Source organism: Protopterus annectens, chromosome 7.part1 (assembly GCF_019279795.1).
Source record: "Protopterus annectens isolate FY-2018-M chromosome 7.part1, PAN1.0, whole genome shotgun sequence".
In the NCBI taxonomy this organism is placed as follows: Eukaryota; Metazoa; Chordata; order Ceratodontiformes; family Protopteridae; genus Protopterus; species Protopterus annectens.
Window position 1 is genome coordinate 431,508,387 of NC_056740.1, and position 21,616 is coordinate 431,530,002.

A 21,616-nucleotide genomic window follows, 5' to 3' on the forward strand; every position below is an offset into this window, starting at 1 on the left:
GACATGTTGTCCGATTGAATCGCAATTGTTCCCAAGGGAAGAAAGTCCTGAAGTGCTAGCAACGCTAAGAGCACTGCTCTCATCTCTAGAACATTGATATGCAGTAAGGTCTCTGAATCGTTCCACGTGCCTTGGACGGTCCGGCCAAAGTGCCCCCACCCGAGGCGGAGGCGTCCGTGGTCACCGTGGCGAGAGGGGAGAAGCACAAAATGGGCGGCCTTTGTGGAGATCCGGGAGTGGAGCCACCACAAGAGGGACCGCTTGCAAGCCTTGCTGATCGCTATGGGGTGATGCATGGGGCGAGCAAGGTAGGACCACTGTACTAAGGCCGTCCACTGTAGAATGCGCATATTGAGCCTGGCAAGAGGAAGAAGTGCTATAGCCGATGCCATGGACCCTAGAGCCCTCAGGACCAACTCCGCTGGAACAGAACTTGAATGGAGAATGGCCCGCACCTGGAGCTGCAGATTTAGAACTCTGTCCGCAGTGAGGAAGGCTCGTAAACTCCTTGTGTCTAGCCTGGCCCCTATAAAATCTAAGAGCTGTGTGGGCCAGGTTGGACTTTTGTATTTATTGTGATGCCCAGAAAGGGAGCAAGATGGAGAAAGGAGTCTCGCCAATAGAAGTAGATGCCTTGTTGGGCGGTGAAGCCAGTCGTCCAGGTAGGGAAAGACCTGCACCCCCTGAAGCCTCAGGTGGGCCGCTACCACTGCTAATACTTTGGTGAACACCCTGGGGGCTGTGGTGAGACCAAAGGGAAGGACCCGGAACTGGTAGTGACTGGCTCCCAGCCGGAAGCGGAGAAACCTCCTGGAGCGCCTGTCCATCAGGATGTGGTAGTACGCGTCCTTGAGATCTATAAGCACATCCAGTGATTTTCTCCCAGAAGGGGGAGAATAGATTGCAGAGTGACCATTCGGAATTTTTCTTTGGGGACTGCCAGATTCAAGAGAGAGGTCTAGGATTGGTCTTAGTTCCCCCGTCTTTTTTGGCACTAAAAAGAATCTGGAGTAGAACCCTGATCCGATCTGGTCTGGGGGAACGGGCTGGATGGCTCTTTTCTTTAGCAGATGGCCAATTTCTGCCAAAGCGGCCTCCCGTTGACCGGGTGGGACGTCTGGGAGGGACTTCAACTTTGGAAGGTGAAGGAAAGGAATGCGATATCCCTGGATATGATTTGGAGAACCCAGCGGTCCGATGTTATGGACTCCCATGCCGCTAGGTGCCCCGAACGTCCCCGACTGCCTCCAGAGTAGAGCAGTCGGGCAACCTCAGGGTTGCTGCGGGCCGTTCAGAGAAAGGTTCCCTGGACCCGAAGTTTCTGGGAGCCCCTCTGCCTCTAGGGCGGCGTCCTCCCTGTCCTCCTCTGCCACGGAAGGACTGGTTGTCCGGAGCAGGCTGGGACTGCTGCGACTTCGGAACCACATCTTCTTCTGACCCTTTTGGTTCCTAGAATAGGGCCTCTGGGGTGCAGAGAAGCGGATTCGACGGCAGACAGCGTCTTCCGTCCTTTTCGCTCTGGGTCAACGTCTACATGACGGTCTTGCCAAACAGAGCAGAACCATCAAAGGCGTCGCAAGACGCTTTGAAGGGCTCAGAAAAATCGACGGAGCCAGGCCTGGCGTCTAGTGACCAGTCCTGTCCCGCAGCTCTAGCGGCGCCCTCCGTTGCATGGGAGAGTAGCCGCAGAAGTATTTGTAACTGACCTAAGAGTGGCCATACGGGTGGAGTGCAGAACTCTGTCCTCCTCCGAAATGGACTCAGGGGGGGATGCAGCGTATTCCTTAATAAGATCTCGCTGCATCCGAATAACATGTGCCAAATAGTTCAGCGCCCTTACCGAGAAGGTCACCGAACTGAACATCCGCTTCCCCAAGCGGTCCATCATCCGAGACTCCTTGCTCGGTGGGTGGACTGAGCGACTCTCCTGAGCCAGTTCCCTCTTTGTGGCCGCCGCCGTCAACATGGCATCTACCGGAGGCCCCTTACTCCAATGGGTCCGGTCGGATGGCGGACTAAGGATCCTATCCGGTCTTTTGGGAATTGGCTCCACGGTGTCCGGTTCCTTCCACGCCCTGGTGGTAATAAGGTCCACCAGGGGGTCGGCAAGGGACACCCAAGAGGTAAATGGGCCCGTTTCAAATGCCTCCAAGAACACGGACTCGTCCGAGGAAGACTTGGGGGCAGACCACCCCCCCCTTATACGGAGCATTTCCATGTAGTCTCCAAAGGAGACATCCTCGGGGGGTGACCGTGGGGAGCCTTCCCCTTCCTCCAAGTCCGTGTCTTCTGTGAGAGACTCCCGGGAGTCAATGTGCCTCCTTTTGCACGTATGCTTGCGAGGACCTCCTCTGGGGGCTTGGCAGGGGGGTCCTCGCAAGCAGCAATTTGCTCCATAGGAGCCACTTGGGGCACAGAAACGGGCTGTCCCAGGGGCCGGATGGTGGAAGCCTGGCCCAGTGCAGAGGGAGCGCGGGACGGAGCCGGAACAAGTGCCGGGGGTCCGGAGACCCTCAACAGAGCCCTCTCCACTACATCAAAAGCCGAAGGGGAGCCGACCTCGACCAAAGGATCCGACAATCGGCTCCCCTCGGATCCGAGTGGACGGAGCCGCGAAGCACTTGGATCCGAAGGGACAGTACGCTCAGACACAGACGGCACCGAAGGAGCACTGATCCCCCCGGATCAGAAGCTCGGATCCAGGCTCCGAGAGGTCGGGTCAGACGCACTCGAGGGCAGGGTCGGATCCGGTACCAGTACTATCGGCGCCGACCCACCCCGGCTCGGCTGCTCGGCTCCAGCTGCTCCGAACCCGGATAGCGGGTGGGAGAAGGAGCAATAGGCTTAAAAGGGTGTTGAGCTCCCCGGAGGTGGGGAGGCAAGAGCACTCCCATCTGCATCTGGGCCTGGATGAACCTTCTCATCATCCGGTCCAGATCAGCATCAGAAAGGCTATGTGTAGATCTCGGAGGCTACCGAGGTAGGCCTGGAGTGCCTCCTCGATAGCCTCGGCGGAGATCGGGTCTCCTCCTCCTCAGGACCCGGTGAAAAGCACACAGGGGACGGAGCCGAGAAGGAGGAGACCGAACCGACACGGAGCCGGGAGAAGCCCGCTTGGCTGGCGGGGCGAAACAGAGGTCTCGGCCCGCCGCTTGTGCTTCTCCCTCCGGTCCTTTAGCAGCATCCTCTCCTCTCCAGAAGCGGGAGGTTGAGTCCCAGGAGCAGGAGGGGTGCCACAGGGGAACAACTGTAGCCACAGTAGTCCCGAAGGAGCGGAGGCGAGCCGAGTCTGGCGGTAAAAGACCCGCCAAGACAAGCTTGGACCTCCGCTCCTCAGTGCCCTGGGGTTGAACCCTGCACATATGGAACAGCCAGATGTGAGGTGTTCAACCCCAGACCTAACACACGAGTGTGGCCATCAGCGGTGAGAGCTTATGGCCACACTCAGAGCATTTTGAAAAGATAGATTTAGGCTGATCAGCCATAATCTACAAGCTACTAAAGTAACTTAAAAGAAAAAGACACACAGGCCTACACACACACTCTACGCAACAGCGAGGGGAGGGAAAAAAATTACTTAATTTAACTCAAACTAAAACTATTAATGAGGGAAACCTAAACTTTCACACAAAAATACACAAAAAATTTAAAACTTTCTGTTTTAACAGGTAAATAAACTACCACTTAGCTGAGAGCAAAGAACCCAAATCCAGTCACCAGCGCGGCAAACAAGATCTGGGGTCATGAGGGTAGAGCAGGGCATTATGGGTGAGGGGAGGAGCTGAGAGCTTGGATCCATAGCTGGAAAACCATGCCGGTTCGGATCCGATATCGGATCCATAACCCACAGGTTGCAGACAAATGAATATCCTACTTCAGATTCATGGTTTCCAGACTGTGTGAATGTTGACTCCATAAACTTTTTAGGTACCACTGAAGTTTCCTCATATGCAGTCTTGCATATGGAATTAGTAGGATGCCATGAAGCCCAGAGCCTGCAGAATCTGTCTTGCAGAAGACTGGGGTTTTGCTGCTATCAGTTTGAAGTAGTCAGTTGCCTTTGCTTGTCTGGTGTGAGGTAAGCCATCTGGGCAACTGTATCCAAGCTTGCACCCAGGAATGTTTCCTTTGAGAGAGTACCAGTTGTGATTTATTTTCATTTGTGTACCCTAGGCATGTTGGAAGCCTTTTCAAAAACGCCAGGTGACGAAGAAGTGTCCTTGTTCTCTGCTTGAAGTGAGACAGTCTACCAATTAAGGATATATTTGTATATTTCTTTGTCTGCAAAATGCAATTACTGGTGCCAGGCACTTTGTAAAGACCCTGGGTGCAGTAGATAAGCCAAAGGGCAGTGCAGAGAATTGGCAATGCATTAAGCCAGCCTTGAATCTGAGGTATCTTCTGCACGACTGTCTTACTGGGACATGCAGGCATGCCTCTTTTAGGTCTAGTCACCAGCCAAGCATTCTTGCCAAGCATGGACAGAAGCTGCTGCAAAGTCAGCATTTTGAATTTTGGAATGTCCAGGTATGTGTTCAAAATCGATAAATCCAGTACTGGCCACCAGGCCTTGTCCTTTCTGGGGTACCAAGAACAGTCTTGAGTAAAAACCTTGTCCTTTTTCCTGTTCTGGTACTGTCTGAATGGCTCCCATATCCATGAGGGACGTAACCTGTTTCTGTGCCTCTGCCCATTGATTTTTTGGCAGATCTGGCCAACCATTTGCCATTGGCAGTGTGGAACTGAAATCTGTATCCCTGTGATACGATGTTTAGTACCCACTTGTCCTGGGTTATTAACTGCCAATTTTGAGCAAAAAGTGCCAATTTTCCCCCTATGGGTGCTGCCAAAAGATAAGTGCTTGGTGTAGGCAGAGGGAAGTCATTGGGATTGCTTTCTATAGGTTTGCTCTATCTCCTCCAGATTTGGAGGTGGAAACGCCCCATTGCTTTGACCTGTATGAATCTTGCGCCTGGTATCTGGAACCCTTAGGGCGCCTGGATTTGCCCCTTTCAGCTCTGTCGGACACCAGAAAGGACCAATTTTTTGTAGGCCAGTGTCTACTGAATCCTGGTGTCTGCACTTATAAGTCTTTAACAGTTTGCATAGACTTAGCTTTGTCTTCCATTTTCTTTAAAACTTCTGCTTTAATACCAAACAGAGAATCATGCTGTAAAGGTGCATCTAGCAATTTAGCTTTAACATGATCAGGCAAATTTTGTTCCTTTAACCAGGCATGCCTCCTTATTACAGATCCAGTAACTGTGGCCCTGCAGGAGGCCTCTAAGGAATCAAACCACATTGCAAAGTATGCTTTCCAACTTGTTCAGCTGCATGCAATAATTCCTGCAATTACTTATTTTCTGCACATTCTGAAATCATCACTTTTCAGCAATCCCATAACATATTGGTACTTAAGCATATGAAATTGACAGTTTAGGGCCATGACTGCCAAGTTTGCAGATGTATAAACCTTTTTTCCCCATCTGTCTAGTGCCCTTGAATCTGTCAGAGGATGCAGGATTTTTTGCTGTTGAGGCCTCAACTCCCTTTGGACCCTGTGAAATAGTTTCAGGATCAGCAGCAGGGTTTCTAAATAAAAATGTATGCGAGTCAGGGACCCTGTAATATCAATCAGGCTTACTGGGAGCCGGAGGTAAGTAGTCAGGGGTCAAGCTTGACTCTGAAAACACATCCACCACAATGTCTAAAACAGGGGGAATGGCTAAAGGCTTGTGCTGAGGCCACCACAATGTCTAAAACAGGGGGAATGGCTAAAGGCTTGTGCTGAGGGAGAAGGAAATCAGAGCCTCTTTTTTGATTCTGAGAAGACTTGACTCTCCCAGTGAAAATGCTCCCTCAAAGTATGCATGGTTTCTCCAAATGAATAATCCTCAGGAGGAGATGCAGATGGAATAGACTCCCCAGCATCAGAATCCTCATAGGGAGGTATAGATAATTCCTGATCAGAAGAGGAATCAGAAGAAATAGAAACCTGACCTGAAGATTCATAATCAGTGTCTTGCCTAGGCCTCTTATCTGGTGGAGAATGGGTACCTCTGGTGGAGAATGGGTACCCGGAGAATGGGTACCCCTGATCAAGGTAATAAAGTCTTTTTGATAATCAGTTTTTTAGGAATAGAGGCCTGTGCATGTGGCCCATGCGTCATTTTCTTAGTTTTAGAAGTTGCTTTTGTCTTTGGTTTTGCAGCTGTCGTCGGTTTGATATACAAACGTTGAGGTCTGAATACACCCTCAGAAGCTGGTGCCTGCTCAGCGGCTCCAGACCCATCTGAGGGAGATACATCTGTCGGTCCAACACCTTGAGTATCTTGTGGCATGCCGGACTCCACATGGATGTCGGTAGAGGCCTGCGAGTCGAAGGTAGAGAGGCCTGCGACTCTAAGGTAGCGAGCATCAGGGGCTGCAAAAGCACCTCACTGAATATCGGTGACTAGCTTAGAAGCTTCATCGGTTTTGGATCTCGAATGCCTTTCTGTCCTTTTCTTTGCGTTTATGTACTCCGGTAGTCTGACTGCTATCGGACATTTCTGGGTAGTTAAATCTGTTTGCAAAATAATTTGATGCAAAAATATACAGACGCTTAAAAATGCTTTGGTTAAATTTAACAAAACCGACAGCCAGGCACGTTGTGATCAGGGCCTAGGCAAGGAATACAGTATAAATGGAAAACTTTCTGACATCAGTAAAAAGCAAGAAAAAAGTTTCGCCAACAGGGTACTTGGCTTTAGTGAAGACTTCGGTTCTACTAATATTTCAGTAGTCGGCCGACTGGCACTTGCGAAATGCTTCTGCTTCGGGCACTGCATGGCAAGAAAGACTAAAGAAAATGGCATCTGCTGCATGTTTTATACCAGACAACCTGATATGGAAGAGAAGACAGCAACTGACGCAGGACCCAAGACTTTGGAATTCAGAATTCAGGCCGACTTGCCAGCAGATTACCCAAGTGTAATGACTGCAACAGTGAAACACGAAGAACACCCCCATTAGCTGAAAATTCCAAACCACAAAAGTGAAAAATTCAATGCAAACCCCAAAACAAACCAAAAAACTCCTTGAAATTTTGAGAAGTAGAAAAAGTTAAACGAAAAATAATTGTTCCAATTCCTCAATAAAAAAAACTACTAGCTACTCACTAACCTAGAGTGGACATCTTCCAAAAAACACAAAGCTAACGCAGTACAGCCACTATTTGCTTAGGAAACACAAGCAGAGAAATATGGAATGGGGCAGCTTGGAAAATTTGAAGTGCCTTAGAGTCCAAATCCCTGCAGCTTCAGGACCAGAGTTTACAGGGATGGATCCCACTCCTTGCATAAAATATAAATCAAAACAAATATTTTATACCAAGAATCTTACCTTCTCAAACCTTCCCTTTCTTAAAGGTTTAACATAAAATTGATCTCCTTTTGTTTGATCAATAATCACCATCTCATCTTCATCTTTTCCACCTAGAGAGATAATTAAAAATGTACAGTTACATTTAAATCTACAAATAAATATTTTAAAAACACTGCAATCAGAAGAAAAAATACAATGCACCACATTTGCAACCAAAAATGAGGTAAGTTGCACTTTTACTCTTAGAACTTTTTAAAAGGTTTCAAAATTATTTACATTTGTTGACCAGGAAAATCCGACTGGACACAAGTCCTTTTTCAGCAGAGGCCCCAAGGAGAAAAGCTCCACAATAAAAACAATTACAAGTTAGACGTATAGGTAGGTTTTGTTTAACAATAGTAGTACACCGTTACAGTTCAAAATGAAACTTCGTTAAATGGTACAACACTAGTATCACATGCCATAAAGACTAGCAAATATTTAATAGCTGAGCCAGCGGCTATTACCCTTGATTAACAGTGGCCAAGATTACAGCTGAGATATAGGTTTACAAGCAATGTATTTGGTTACAATCCAAGGTAGGTGGAGGTTGGAGGAGTGGAAGAAAGGGATTAGAGTGGGTGGGGTAGAGATGTTAGAGAGGCTTGTTACAGGGTCATGTCCAGTGCTCTTTTAGATGAGATTTTAGAGCAGCTTTGAAGTTAGTGCGTGATAACAGACGTTACACTGTGAGGAAGGGTATTGCACAATTTTGCTATGGAGTAGGAGAGCTTCTCCAGCAGAATTTCTGGTTTTAGTCACCTGTAATTGATTTTTGTTGCTGAAGCGCAGTGGTCTGGTGGGATGATAGGGTTGGAGTAGATTTTGGAGGGAGGGGACTTTGAGGATGATTTAGTAGTTTGTGGGCGAGTGAGTTGGTACCATTGAAGGAGGCGAGGGAGTTCTAGCCAGCCTAGTTCCGTAAGTAAGGTGCAGTGGTGGCTACGGAAGTTTGCGCCACTGGCAAACCTTGCTATTTTGTTGTAGCAAGCTTTGAGTTTACCCAACCCATTTTGCCTTAGGTTGATAAATATTGGAGAGGCGTAGAGTAGGGTTGAGATAAGGTAGCCATTTGCAACTGAAATCATGGCTGCTGCGGTGAGGAATTGCTTATTTCTGTACAAAGCTATTAGTTATCAACTTAGCATAAATAAAATACTATGTGCAATCACAGATGCAGTCCTGTCATTCTGTGCCATATTATGGACACAGTTTTAAGCTTCAGTTCCTTTCACACACAATCCTACAAATCCTCATTCAGAGGTCAACATTTGATAAAAACTTGGATGCTTTTTTCTGCTTCTCATAGTAAGCATAGAGCAAAAGGCTGGCTGCCTGAAAAGGACTCTCCACAAAATACTGAGCATCCATTACTGCTTTGAGCAAACAAAAAAAAAAGGATACCTGGATGAGAGAAGGAAAAGGGGACTTGCCCGCCCCTAACCAAAAAGGGGAAGATTAAAGGGAGGGGGAGAGGATTGCAGCACTAACCCCATTTGAATATCTACAGAAAGCCAATAACTGCACAAAAGAATGTTAGTTAACTGCTGCAATCAAAACTCCAAAAATGCCAAGGCTAGTAGGTCCTGTACCCTCCTGAAGATACTCCTATGAACGAGGGCAGCAATATGCCTTTTAGGACTGCTGAAAATTTAGTTTGCATTGCCTGGAGGAGGTTTTGGTAGACAACTAGATATCAGGTTCAAGCAACTTTACTACATATAACTTTTAGGAAAGGTCAGGCTGTGTGGCCGTGATGCATCAAGACCTTACTACTCCCAGGCTCATAGGCAGTTATGAGACATGCTATCCAACAGACCACTGAGAAGTTTAGCCCAGTTTTACAACTGCCTCAAAGCACTGTCTGATGCAGCATCACATAGTAGGCAACTAGAAATGAGAAGCCACTGACCACAATCAGCAGCTTAACAGCTCACTGCTACCAACTACCTGCAGTGAAAGATGCAAAGGGAAAGCAATATGGAAATAGTACAATTGTGCAAATGAAAATGAAAGTTATGTGCCTACCATAATGAGAGCAATATCATCTAATTTTCGAGTTTAACAGATCGCCAGAACAAACAGAATTCCTGACGCTTTCAGATCCAGGGCTCTGACTCCTCCCTTACCCATAATTCCCATCCACTCCATCTTAGTACCTCAGAGTTTGCCACACCAAAATAAAACTTTTAACCCACACCAATCCTTATAACATACCAACAATGACCAAGTCTAAAAGGATTGTTCACAAAATGTGAAACTGAGGCCCATTTGGTCAACATAAGCCACTAAGCGATAAATTGGAAGGAGGGACGGAGGTTGAACTGGATGAAAAATCAAAAGGTACAGTTGCGTACACTTACCATAAATGTAGATGGTCAAGTGTATTCACTGCTGCAGCCCTCATATTTGGGCTATCCCTGCCAGGGTAGCTCTCAGTTGGCCCGAATATCAGAGGCTTAGTATTTCTGCATCTGTTGCAGTAGCTCCAGGACTGACGTCAGGTAGTCAGTATAAAATATGGCAGCCAACGCCATTATATCAGTTTTTCTTGCCCTGTCAAGCCCCCAAGAGGGAGCTAGGTTACGGTGGAAGACCACCGCCAATAGAAAGTAGACACCAAAAGTTCCTTGTAAGGAGATAGAGACAAGGGGTGTGGAGGGAGGGAAACCAGGACTGCAACAGTGAATACACTAACATCTACATTTATGTAGAGTGCACACAACTGTACTATGTTCATGTTTCACTGTTGGAGTCATCACATTTGGGTTGATTCCCAAAAGATGAAAAGCGGAGGCAGTCAAGACTGGGGGTTGGCTAGGATGCCCTGCAAGACTGCAGTGGCTAAGCCTGCCCTGGATTTGGAGAAGCTAGGCAGGTGGTAATACTTGAAGGTATGAACTAAAGTCCATGTTACAGCCTCCAGGATGTCCCTGGCGGGGACCCCTCTGAGAAAAGTTGCAGAGGTGGAGATTGCTCTGGTAGAATGTGTCCTGACCCCCTTGGTGAGAGGTTTCCTCAGAGTTGCCTGTAGCAGAAAATGATGCAGTGTGCTCTCCATTTGGAAATGGTTTGTTTGGATATGGCTTTGCCCTCTGCTCCTGCAGCAAAACTAAATTGATCAGTCTTCCTAAATGGTTTAGCCTTTCTAGATGGAATCCAAGTTGTCTGTGCACATCTAGAGAGTGCAGTATCCTTTCCCCCTCGTTTTGTGGGTTAGGGAAAAAGGTGGGCAAATGAATGGATTGAGAGCCACACTGGGCATCACTTTAGCGTTAAGGATGGGCATCACTTTAGCGTTAAGGATGGATTAGTCCTGAGGGAGACTGTCAGCATGGAAAATGAAGGGCTCTACAGCCATTAGTGCTTGTAGCTCGGACACTTCTTGCTGAAGTGATGGCCAGAAGCAAAGCTGTCTTCCATGACAAACTAATTCTGCTGAAGCTGCTGGTTCAAAGGGTGGCAGAGTGAGCTTTTCAACACTAAGTTTAGGTCCCAAGCTGGGGGAGGTGCTCTTCTGGGTGGCCTTAAGTTGTCAACCCCTCTTAGGAACTGTTAGAGGGTTGTTGGTGGCTGTTAGGTGGCTGTGCTAAAATGAGTAGAGATAGCAGAGGCACGACTTAATAGAAAAGGATAGACCCTTGTGTAGGTGAGCAAGGTAATCCAGGATGACAGGTAGGGAGGGCTGTTTCGTCCTGGCTCCCTTAGCCTGGATCCAGGTGCAATTTTTTTTCCATTTGTCAGCACAAGACTTTCTAGTGCAAGGGCATCTGGCCTAACGTATAACATCGAGAACTTGTTTGAGATTGGCAGCTTGTGCAGTAGTCAGGGAATAAGCAAAGCTGCCAGATTGAGGGTCTGCAATTGGGGATGCATGAATTCTCCTTCCCTCTGGGTCAGGAGTGTTGGGAACTGAAGGAGATGCCATGGCGGCAGAGGTGACAGGCTGCACAGCAGTGGGTACAAGTGCTGGCGTGGCCAGTCTGGGGCAATCAGGATTGTCCTCTGTTTTCCCTCACTTTAAGCAGTACCTTTGTAATGAGTGGTAGTGAGGGAAATGCATAGACCAAGAAGTTGGTCCACTGGAAGGTTAGCACATCCACTTTCCGGGCCTTGCAGTGAGGTTCCCTGGTGCAGAACTTGCTGAACTGATTGGTTGGAGTTGGAAGCAGAGAGGTCGACAATCGGGGTGTCCCATTTCTGAGTTACAAGGGTGAAGGTTCTTTGGTCTAGCTGCCACTCTTGTGGGTCCAGAAGATTTCTGCTGAAGTTGTCTGCCAGAGAGTTTAAAGAGCCTGTCAGGAACTGAGTTAACAGGTGCAGTTGCATGGCTGAGGCAGTGTCCCAAAGGGTCATGGCAAGCCTCAGAGGGTGCGAGTCCCTCCCTGCTTGTTGATATACCACATCACAGTGGCGTTGTCTCAGTAGAGCCCCTGGAGGGAGAGTAGGGGTTTCAAAGCTGTTGGTGTTTGCTGGATAGCCAACATCTCTTTTTGATTTGCAAATGTGGGCTCCATTGGCCCTGTATGCACCTGCTGAAAAGGTGTGCACCCCAGGCATAGTCTGAGCCTGTGTTGAGGGTCTGGGAGGTGAGGAGTTGTGAGAAGGGTACACCCTTGTTGTGGTAGCATGCTGCTGCCCACCAAAAAATCTTTCCGTAAACAAGGTATCACTGGTATATATGTTTCCAGGTCTCGAGAGTGTGCGGACAGGCTTTTTAGGTACCATTGTAGCTTCCTCATATGTAGTCTGGCATATGGAATGAGTAGAATGCAAGAAGCCATGAACCCTAGAGCTTGCAGGATTTTCCTTACGGATAACTGGGGTTTAGTGGCTAGTTGAAACAGGCTGTCAGGTAGGTTTGCCTTTCTGGTGTAAGGAAAGCCATCTGGGATGCAGTGTCCAGGCTTGCTCCCAGGCATACAATTTTTTGGGTGGGTACTAGTTTAGGTTTCTTTCCGTTGATAGTATACCCCAAGGAAGTGCCAGGTGTTTTGAACAGCTTTTATGGACTCTGCCTGAATTGGGCAGTCATGCAAGTATGGGTAAATTTGAATATTTCTTAGACTGCAAAAAGCAATGGTGGGAGCCAGACATTTTGTGAAAACCCTGGGAGCAGTGGATAGGCCAAAGGGAAGTTCAGAAAACTGAAAGTGCAGTTATCCAGCTCTGAAAAGTAGACATTTCCTACATGATTCCCTGACTGGGATGTGTAGGTAGGCCTCTTAGGTCTAGGGTGGCTAACCAAGCATCCTTGCAGAGCATAGGTAGTAGTTGCTGGAGGGTGAGCATTTTGAATTTTGTATCACCAGAAATGCGTTTAGAATGGATAGAGGATGGGGTACCAGGTGCCCTCTTTTCTGGGTACCAGGAAGAGTCTTAATAGAAACCTTGGCCTATCTTTTCGGCAGGAACTGGCTCTACTGCCCTCATGGAGAGCAGGGAAAACTATTTGGACTCTGCCCACTGGTTTGGGGTGGAGATCTGGGAAACCTTTAGGGGTTGGTAGAGATGAAATAAAATTTGTATCCCTGGGATACTATATTGAGGACCCAGCGGTCATTGGTAATGGTGTCCCAGGTGCTTGCGTGGAAGAAGAGTTTTCCTCCTAGGGGCAAGTGCAGGTGCGCAGAGGAAGGGGGGTGGAAGTGGAAAGTCAGTGAGTTCTTACCATGAGGGGGTGGCTTAGCACTCACTGGTTTTGAAGAGGAGTAACTCCACTGCTTAGATCTCTGCATTCCCTGGGGTTGCTGTCTGGGGGGCGTTTCCCTGGGGTCTGGGCTGAGCTAACTTGGAAGGGGCAGGAAAGGACCACTGTTTGGATGGGCAATGCCTGCTGCACCTGCAGGAAGTCCTTTACTGTTTGCATAGATTTAGCTTTTTCTTCCATCTTTAAGACCTCCTCTGCCTTGGCACCAAATAAATTGTCTTAGTGCAAGGGTGCATCCAATAATTTGGATTTGACATGGTCTGCCATGGGCTGTTCCTTAAGTCAAGTATGCCTTCTAAGTACAGAACCAGTGACTGCTGCCATGCAAGATGCTTCTACGGCGTCAAAACCACATTGTAAAGTGTGCTTAGTTACTTGACTTGCAAAATGCATAAACTCTTCTAATTTTCTGCACAAGCAGGAAAAAATGACTTTTTGAGGAGTTCCATGGTATCTTGCTGAAATTTTAGCATAAGGAACTGACAATTTAGTGCTCCAATAACAAGTACGGTTGTGAACACCCATCATAAATGTAGATGTTGAGTGTATTCACTGTTGCAGTCATCGCATTCGGGTCATTTGCTTGCAGTAGCCCTCAGTCAGCCCGATTAACAGTCTTGGGTCCTGCGTAGATTGCTGTCCCTTCCTCCATGACGAAAGGGGTATAAAACATGCAGCAGACGCAATTACATCAGTTTTTCTTGCCCAGATATCAGGTGCCCCCCTAACGGGAAGCAACTAAATCTATAAATATATACAAGGTTATACCTCCAACAAAAAAGCAAATACACCAAAAAGCTTTTGAGCACAGGGAGCGTAGAGGCATAACCAAAAGTAGCAAGGGGGCTGGAGGGTGACCAGGACTGCAGCAGTGAATACACCAACATCTACATTTATGGTAGGTGTACACAACTGTACTATGTTCTTCGTGTTTCACTGTTACAGTCCTCACATTTGGGTAGATTCCCAAAGCTAAGGATGGGAGGAGGAAACTAGATGGCATTGAAATCTAAATCCCTTAGAGGTACACACTCCAGGGACTTAAACCACAGCACAGAAATAAATAGGACATGCTGGAGGGACAGATTCATATCCCAGAGGCTCCCCTCACTCTGGAGCAAAATTCCAATCCATGTTAGGCAGAGCCCCTCAATGACCCTCTTCAAGAGAAATCTTGAGTGGATGGGAGATTGTAGGTTTACCCCTGGGAACTCTTCGGTGTCCCTACTAGGCAGAGGCACAGTAAACTAACCTTAAAATGGCTATCTTCTGTGACCTACTATACAGAGGCACAGTCAACTAATCTAAAACGGTGGTGAAAGCAACACACTCTGGCTAGGCTTATAAATGTGGGCAGATAGCCTAGTATCAACCTATGAACCTAATAGGACCAGCTATAAGGCCCTGCAAGACTGCAGTGGCAAAGCCAGCTCTGGATTTAGAGAAAATTGGCAGATGGTAATGCTTGGTGAAAGTATGTACAGAACTCCAGGTAGCAGCTTCTAGAATGTCCCTGGTAGGGATGCCTCTGAGAAAGGCTATAGAGGTAGATGCAGCCCTGGTTGAGTGGGGTCTGATCCCCTGTGGGATAGGTTTTCCATGGTGCTTGCAGCAGAAATTAATGCAATGGCCTATCCATTTGGAAATAGTTTGCTTTGAAATAGCCTTCCCCTCGGCCTCTGCAGCAAATGCCACCAGTTCAGATTTCCTTTGAGGTTCAGTCCTGTCAAAGGAGGATCTAAGTTGCCTGCACACATCTGAGTGCAGTATCTGTTCCCCTTTGTTCCGTGGATTAGGAAAGAAGGTTGGCAAATGAATGGACTGATTAAGGGCCACACTGGATACCACCTTGGGCATGAAGGAGGGATCAGTCCTGAGGGACACCCTGTCTGCATGAAAGATGAAAGGCTTCACTGCCATGATTGCTAAAAGGAAAGCAGTTTTCCAAGAAAGGAATTTTAATTCTGCAGTAGCAGCTGACTCAAAAAAGGGAAGAGAGTTTCTCCAATACAAAGTTACGGTCCCAGGCTGGAGTTGGAGCTCTCCGGGGTGGTCGTAAATTTCTGGCCCCTCGGAGGAATTGCTTGAGCAGTGGATGAGAGAATAGGGAATGATGTGTGTTATAATGAGCTAAAATGGCTGAGGTGTGAATTTTGGAGGAGAAAGACAGACCCTTATGAAGCATCTCAGTTAAGTATTGTAAAATCCGAGGTAAATTGGGCACTGCTGTGCTCATCCCTTGAGAATGGCTCCAGGCACAGAATCTTCCACTTTTCAGCATAAGATTTCCTAGTACTAGGCCTCCTTTCCTCCAATATCCATCACTGGTTTACTGAGGGGTTGTAAAGTACAGATTAGGTAATTAGCCAGGCAGCTAGATTCGGTGTTCGAAGCAGAGGGTGCAGAATCTGGCTCTCCTGCTGAGACAGTAGGGTAAGAATCTGAGGCAGGTGCCATGGGGCCAGTGACACTGCGCAAGAGGGGGGTACCCAATATTGGAGTGGCCAGTCCGGTGCAATCAAAATCATTCTTGGTTTGTCTCGTTTGATCTTTAATAGTACTTTGGAGAGCAGAAGAGGAAAGGCATAAACTGATAGGTTTTTCCAGCTGAAGGGCAGAGCCATCCACTTTCCAAGCTTGTTTGTGAGGAGTCCTTGTCCAACTGATAGTTCTGGGGGGAGGCAAACATATCTCTGCTCCCCCATTTGCTTGTCAAAATGTTGAAAATCCTTGGTTCTAGTTTCCACTTGTGTGGGTCCATGAGGTTTCTGCTTAGTCTACCAGTCTTTAGTTTTCCTGGCAGGAATTGAGCTTGTAGATGCACTTGGTAGCTCAGGGCTGTGTTCCACAATGCCATGGCTAGTCTGCAGAGGCGGTAAAAATTTGTACCCCCCCTGCTTGTTTATATACCACATAACAGTGGGTGTTAATCCTTACCATTAATTGTCCTGCAAGAATGTGGTCATTGAAGGCTGTCAGAGACTCTGTACAGCTAACATTGCTTTTTGATTGATATGCAGGTGCATTTGACTTGGGTTCCATTTGCCCTGAATGCACTTCCCTGTCACGTGAGGCCCCTCCCCATGCATAGTCTGATGCGTGAGCCCTCCCCCATGCATAGTCTGATGCATCTGCTAGGGATTGGGTGGGAGGGGGTAGTGTGAATGGTAGTCCCTTGTTTTGGTGGTAGGCCTCTGCCCAAAGGAACTCTAGGCGTAGGCAAGGTATGATATGAATCATTGCTTCTAGATCCTGAGTGTGTTGACACCATAGGCTTTTTAGATACCACTGTAGTTTAATCATATGCAGTCTTGCACATGGAATTAGAAGAATGCAGGAGGCCATAAACCCCAAGGTTTGTAGTGGCCTTGCAGATAGCAAGGTTTTTGTGGCCAGTTGTTTGAAGCAGTTTGTCAAATGAAATTGTTTCTCTGGAGTAAGGAAAGCCATCTGGGAAGTTTTTATTCAAGCTTGCTCCCAGGAGTATAATTTGTTGACAGGGTACCAGGTGTGATTTATTTTCGTTCATGGTGTATCCCAGACAAGTTGGCACCCTTTGTACAATGGCCAGATGCTTCAAAAGTATCTCCTGGCTTTCTGCCTGAATTAGACAATCGTCCAGGTATGGGTATATTTGAATATTTCGTTGCCTGTAAAATGCAATGACTGGAGCTAGGCACTTTGTGAATACCCTGGGCGTAGTAGATAAGCCAAAGGGCAGTGCAGAGAATTGATAGTGTGTGTAGCCTGCCTTGCAATATTCCCCGATTCGGATGTGCAGGTATGCTTCTTTTAAATCTAGTGTTGCCAACCAGGCATCTTTGCCTAGCATAGGAAGTAACTGAAGAGTCAGTATCTTGAATTTTGGAATCTCCAAAAAGGTGTTCAGAGTAGACCGGTCCAGGACAGGATGCCTGGAATTGTCTTTTCTGGGTACCAGGAAGTCTTTAGTAGAAACCTTGTTCTTTTTCCTCTTCTGGTACCAGTTGAATAGCCCCCATGCTTGAGAGAGAAAGTACTTGTTTTTTGGGCCTCTGCTCACTGATTTGGGGGTAGATCCAGCCACCTGCTTGGTGTTGGCAACATGTGGAAGTGAAATCTGTATCCCTGGGACACTATTTTAAACCCATTTGTCCTGGGTAACGAGTTCCCAGTTCTTTGGGGGGAACACTGCTCTTCAAGCAAAGGGGCAGTCAGTTGATAAGTGCTTGGAAATTTTAAAAGGAAGTCATTGAGACAGTTTACCATGGGGGAGTCTTACTACTCCCAGATTTGGGAGTGGAGGCCCCCCACTGCTTAGTCCAGTGTGTTCCTAGGACTGAAACCAGAGTTTTTTGCTGTGTCTGGGTTTGGCTTGAAAGGGCCTGGAAGGGGCTAGAATGGACCAATTCTTAGCGGGCCAGTGCCTACTAAATCTAGGAGGCTTAACTTGTAAGGAATCTTTAACAGTTTGCATAGATTTAGCTTCATCTTCCATATTTTTAAGAACTTCCTCAGCCTTGTTGCCAAACAGGTGGTCCTGATTTAAGGGAGCATCCAAAAATTTAGCTTTAACATGATCAGGCAAAGATTGCTCCTTCAGCAAAGCATGCTTTCTGAGCACAGACCTAGTAACAGCAGCCCTGCAAGAGGCCTCTAATGAATCAAAACCACATTGCGAAGTAGGTTTTCCAACTTGGTCAGCAGAATGCATTAAATCCTGTAATTCTTTATTTTCCAGAGTCAGGAATCATCATTTTCTGTTTAAGCAATCCAATAACATGCTGCGGATACATTAACATATGAAACTAGCAGTTTAAAGCCCTAATGGCCAAGGTTGCAGAAGGGCAAACCTTATTACCCTATCTATCCAGCACCCTGGAGTCTATCAGAAGGGGTGGGATTTTTAGCAGTAGAAGCATTAATGCCCTTGGGCCCCTGTGAAATAGTCACTGGATCCGCAACAGGATTTTTAAAAAGGAACTTGTGTGACTCAAGGACCCTGTAGTATCAGTCAGGTTTTCTGGGAGCAAGAGGCAAGGAATCAGAGGCCAAACTAGACTCCGAAAAAGCATCAACACTGTCTAGTACAGGAGGAATAGCTAATGGCCTATGCAGAGGTAGGAGTAAGAACCCCCTAAGCCTCTTTTCTGAATCAGAAAAATCCTGGCTTTGCCAATGGAAATGCTCCCCTAGAGTATGCATGGTTTCACAAAGAAAAATCCTCTGGAGGGGAAGCAGAGGGAGTGGTGTCCACTGCATCCGAATCCTCATAAGTAGATAAGGGCAAATCCAGACTAGAAGAATCAGAAAAAACAGAATCCTGGTCAGAAGATTCATAACATCAGTCCTAAGCCTCTAAGAAGGGGGGGGGGGGTGTTTGGCTACCCCCAATTAGAGTAATTAGATTTTCAGCCATTCTTGTTTTTTAGGCATAGAGGCCAGAGCATGTGGCCCGGGCATCTTTTTTTAGGCATAGTTCGAGATTTAGGCCCAAGTGAAGGAGGCGTCTGTTTAATATGCAAATCCGTAGGCCTGAATACACCCTCAGAAGCCAGTGCCTGCACAGCAGTTCCGGACTCATCCAAAGTAGAGACATGTAGTTGAAGCATCTCGCGGCCAAATGGGTCTCAGTAGAGGCCTGCACATCAGAAGTAGCGGGTACCAGGGGCTGCGAAAGCACCTCACTGAGCACCGGCGACTGGCTTAGAAGCGTGGTCTGGAGTTTTGGACCTCGGCTGCCCGTCTTTCTTTGTGTTTTTTCAGAATCCCGGTAGTCTGATGGCCAACAGACATTTCTGGATAATTAAACAGAGAACCGAAATATTTAGAGGCGAAAATATGCACATGACTGATAGTGCGCTGCACAAAACCGACAGCAAGGTATGTCGTAGTCAGGGCCTAGGCAAGGAATAAAGTACAAATGAAATTCTTTGAGGCATTTGTTTTCCACAAGTAATGCAATTATTAACTTTTACTGACAATGATAGAGAAAGAAAAAGTTTCCCCAACGGGGCACTTAGCTTTAGTTGAAGACTTCGGTTCTGAAACTCTAAAACGAAAATTTCAGGAGTCGGCCGACCTGCACTTGCCAACTGCTTCTACTTCGGGCACGGCAAGAAAGACGGATGTAATGGTGTCTGCTGCATGTTTTATACCCCTGACGACCTGACAACATGGAAGGGACAGCAACAGACGCACGACCCACAACTTTTGTTAATCAGGCCAACTGAGGGCTACCTGCAAGCAGATGACCCAAATGTAAGGACTGCAACAGTGAAACAAGAACATTTCCATCTATCTGCAAAGAAAAACTTCATTCTGTCCACATCAGCCTCGATCAAACTTCTGGAAGAACAAGATGTCACTGATGGTGACCTAGAGTATTGGTGCGCTTCCAGGAAAGAAGGTACCATATCTACAGATAGAATAAAATGTTTTAGGTAATGGCTTCAGATCAAAGACTGGAACCAGAGGAAGCCTTTTTACTAGACACCAGCTGGGTATCAGCCTTCTTCGGAACAGTCTTGTTTCTTCCTTGGTCAGATCAGACAAGAGGGTCAAGGATCCAGAATGCTTAGATGGTTTTGAGTTTCTGATTGGGAAGGGGTGAGCCCCAGACAGAGCTTCTGAAAAGGAAGAGGGCAATAGCTCTTTCAATAAAAATAAAACTCAGATTGAAAGCTCCACAAATATTACAGTATTTGTAGGTTTTGTGGGCCTTGACAGCACACGCCAAGGCACAGGCATCAGAAAGTGGCAATTTGTGTCCGCATCCCTGACACAAAATCCATACGCACTTCAGACATCCTCAAACTAAAGGAAAGTGGACAAGCAAAATAAAGAAAAATGCTAGTGGCATCAAAGAATACACTTAAAGGGAAAATGAAACTTACTATAAACTCACAGTATAGGAAAGGGATATAAATGCAACAGACAGCAAAAAAGTTAATAGCGACAGAAGAAAATAATTTTAATTCTCCCAAAAAGACAAGCTTGAGAGCTCAAAGCTACCAAGTCCAAATGTGAAAGTGGCTAACAAGACTCTAGGTAAGCCAGGGAATAGTGCATTACGGGTAAGGGAAGAGCTAGAATGTTTTCTAGGGGTCATTAGCTAAAAAATAACTACACAAACTCCAGCTATTGAGGAATGAAGGCTTGCATCAGATCCAAAGGCTTCCCAAACTTAACAAAAAAAAAAAAACATTAAGGCGTGCACACACATGCATGTACATATTACACATTCTGCTGTGGGTACTTGCCTCTGCTCTGTGAACTGTGACCACACCAAAGACTACTTTGCTAATGTGACCGGCACAATAAGAACTGAATGCAGCCACCTCTGACAGGAGAGAGACTTCTGGAACAGAACTGTAGCTGGCGGTTTGAATTTGAGGTTGGAACAAACTGGCCAGACGCTGGACTGCTTACTGCAGAGATTCTGCAGTTATGATGGAGTCATTTAACCTTTCAGCTGCTTTTCCGACTGCAAAATTACCCTCAAACCAAGAAAAGCGACAGAACAAGCTGCAATGCAATGCCTAGAGACACACTGTACAGTGCTCAAGATGTATGGTTAAAAGCACCACAAGCAGTGCTATGCAACTCTAAAAGCCCTTTTGAGAAACATAGTAGTTTATCTACTCCGTTCTTTGCAACAGTAGGATTTCAGTCATGTTTAAGTACTTAAAGGACCACTACGGGCAAATGATGAAAACTTTTTTTTTTTTTTTAATCTTGCCATGATTTACTACACCTCCCAAAGCTGCCTGCAGCAAATAAGTACTCATTCCTAATTTTATTTTGTTTTTACTCTTGGGCAGACATCACGATTCCTTTGGAAAGTTAAATCTGTCCCATAATGCACAGACTGAGAACAAATAGCCCTACCATTTGTTGTCAGACTAGACTTCCATTCACTCAGAATGGAACACCTGAAAAAACTGCCAAGTCAAGGTCTGCAGCTCATGCGTCATTCACTAGTATGCACAGAGTTTTACAAATGTTGTTCCTACGGATGTACTACACATTCTCTGAAAGAAACTTGCAAAAAAGTGTCAAATTACTGAGATAACTTTTCATAAGGAGCAGTTTTGCAAGTTTGTTCCCGGCCAGGTTACTCCTCCCACCCCCCCACCCCCCCTTCAGTGGGCTAGTCTCACATTTCTAGCTTTACTAGATTCAACTAGACAGCTTTGCATGACAACAGACAAAAAAAAAAAAAAAATCGCAACCTGGTGTGCCACTAAATCTGTTCCCTGTCTCCACTTCTGAATAGCATTTCCCATTTTTAAAATGTGCACAGTAAAATAGTCAACTTGTAATGCATTTTGGCTGCTGACATGGGTATCTTTACATAGTTATTCTCATAGTATAACCTGAACTTATGGTATTTAAAGTTCTCAGTTTAACAATGACCTCCCAAGCCTCTGATATGACCTAGTACTTTTTCTTACTATTGCTTTATTTAGTTTGTCCTAGTTGCATACCTGTAGCATCTCTCTCAATTTCTCAGCAAGAGAC

At 46.5% G+C, this 21,616-nt stretch overlaps 1 protein-coding gene across 7 annotated transcripts in view; it reads right to left on the reverse strand.

Annotated features, from left to right (window-relative positions):
• Positions 1 to 21,616, reverse strand: part of SLTM (SAFB like transcription modulator) — a 738,342-nt gene that overhangs the window by 363,446 nt on the left and 353,280 nt on the right. For all 7 annotated transcript variants that reach the window (XM_044078891.1, XM_044078894.1, XM_044078888.1 and 4 more), the window contains one exon: positions 7,384 to 7,475. In XM_044078891.1, the coding sequence (XP_043934826.1) occupies positions 7,384 to 7,475 (92 nt within the window). The remainder of the gene's footprint in view (positions 1 to 7,383; positions 7,476 to 21,616) is intronic.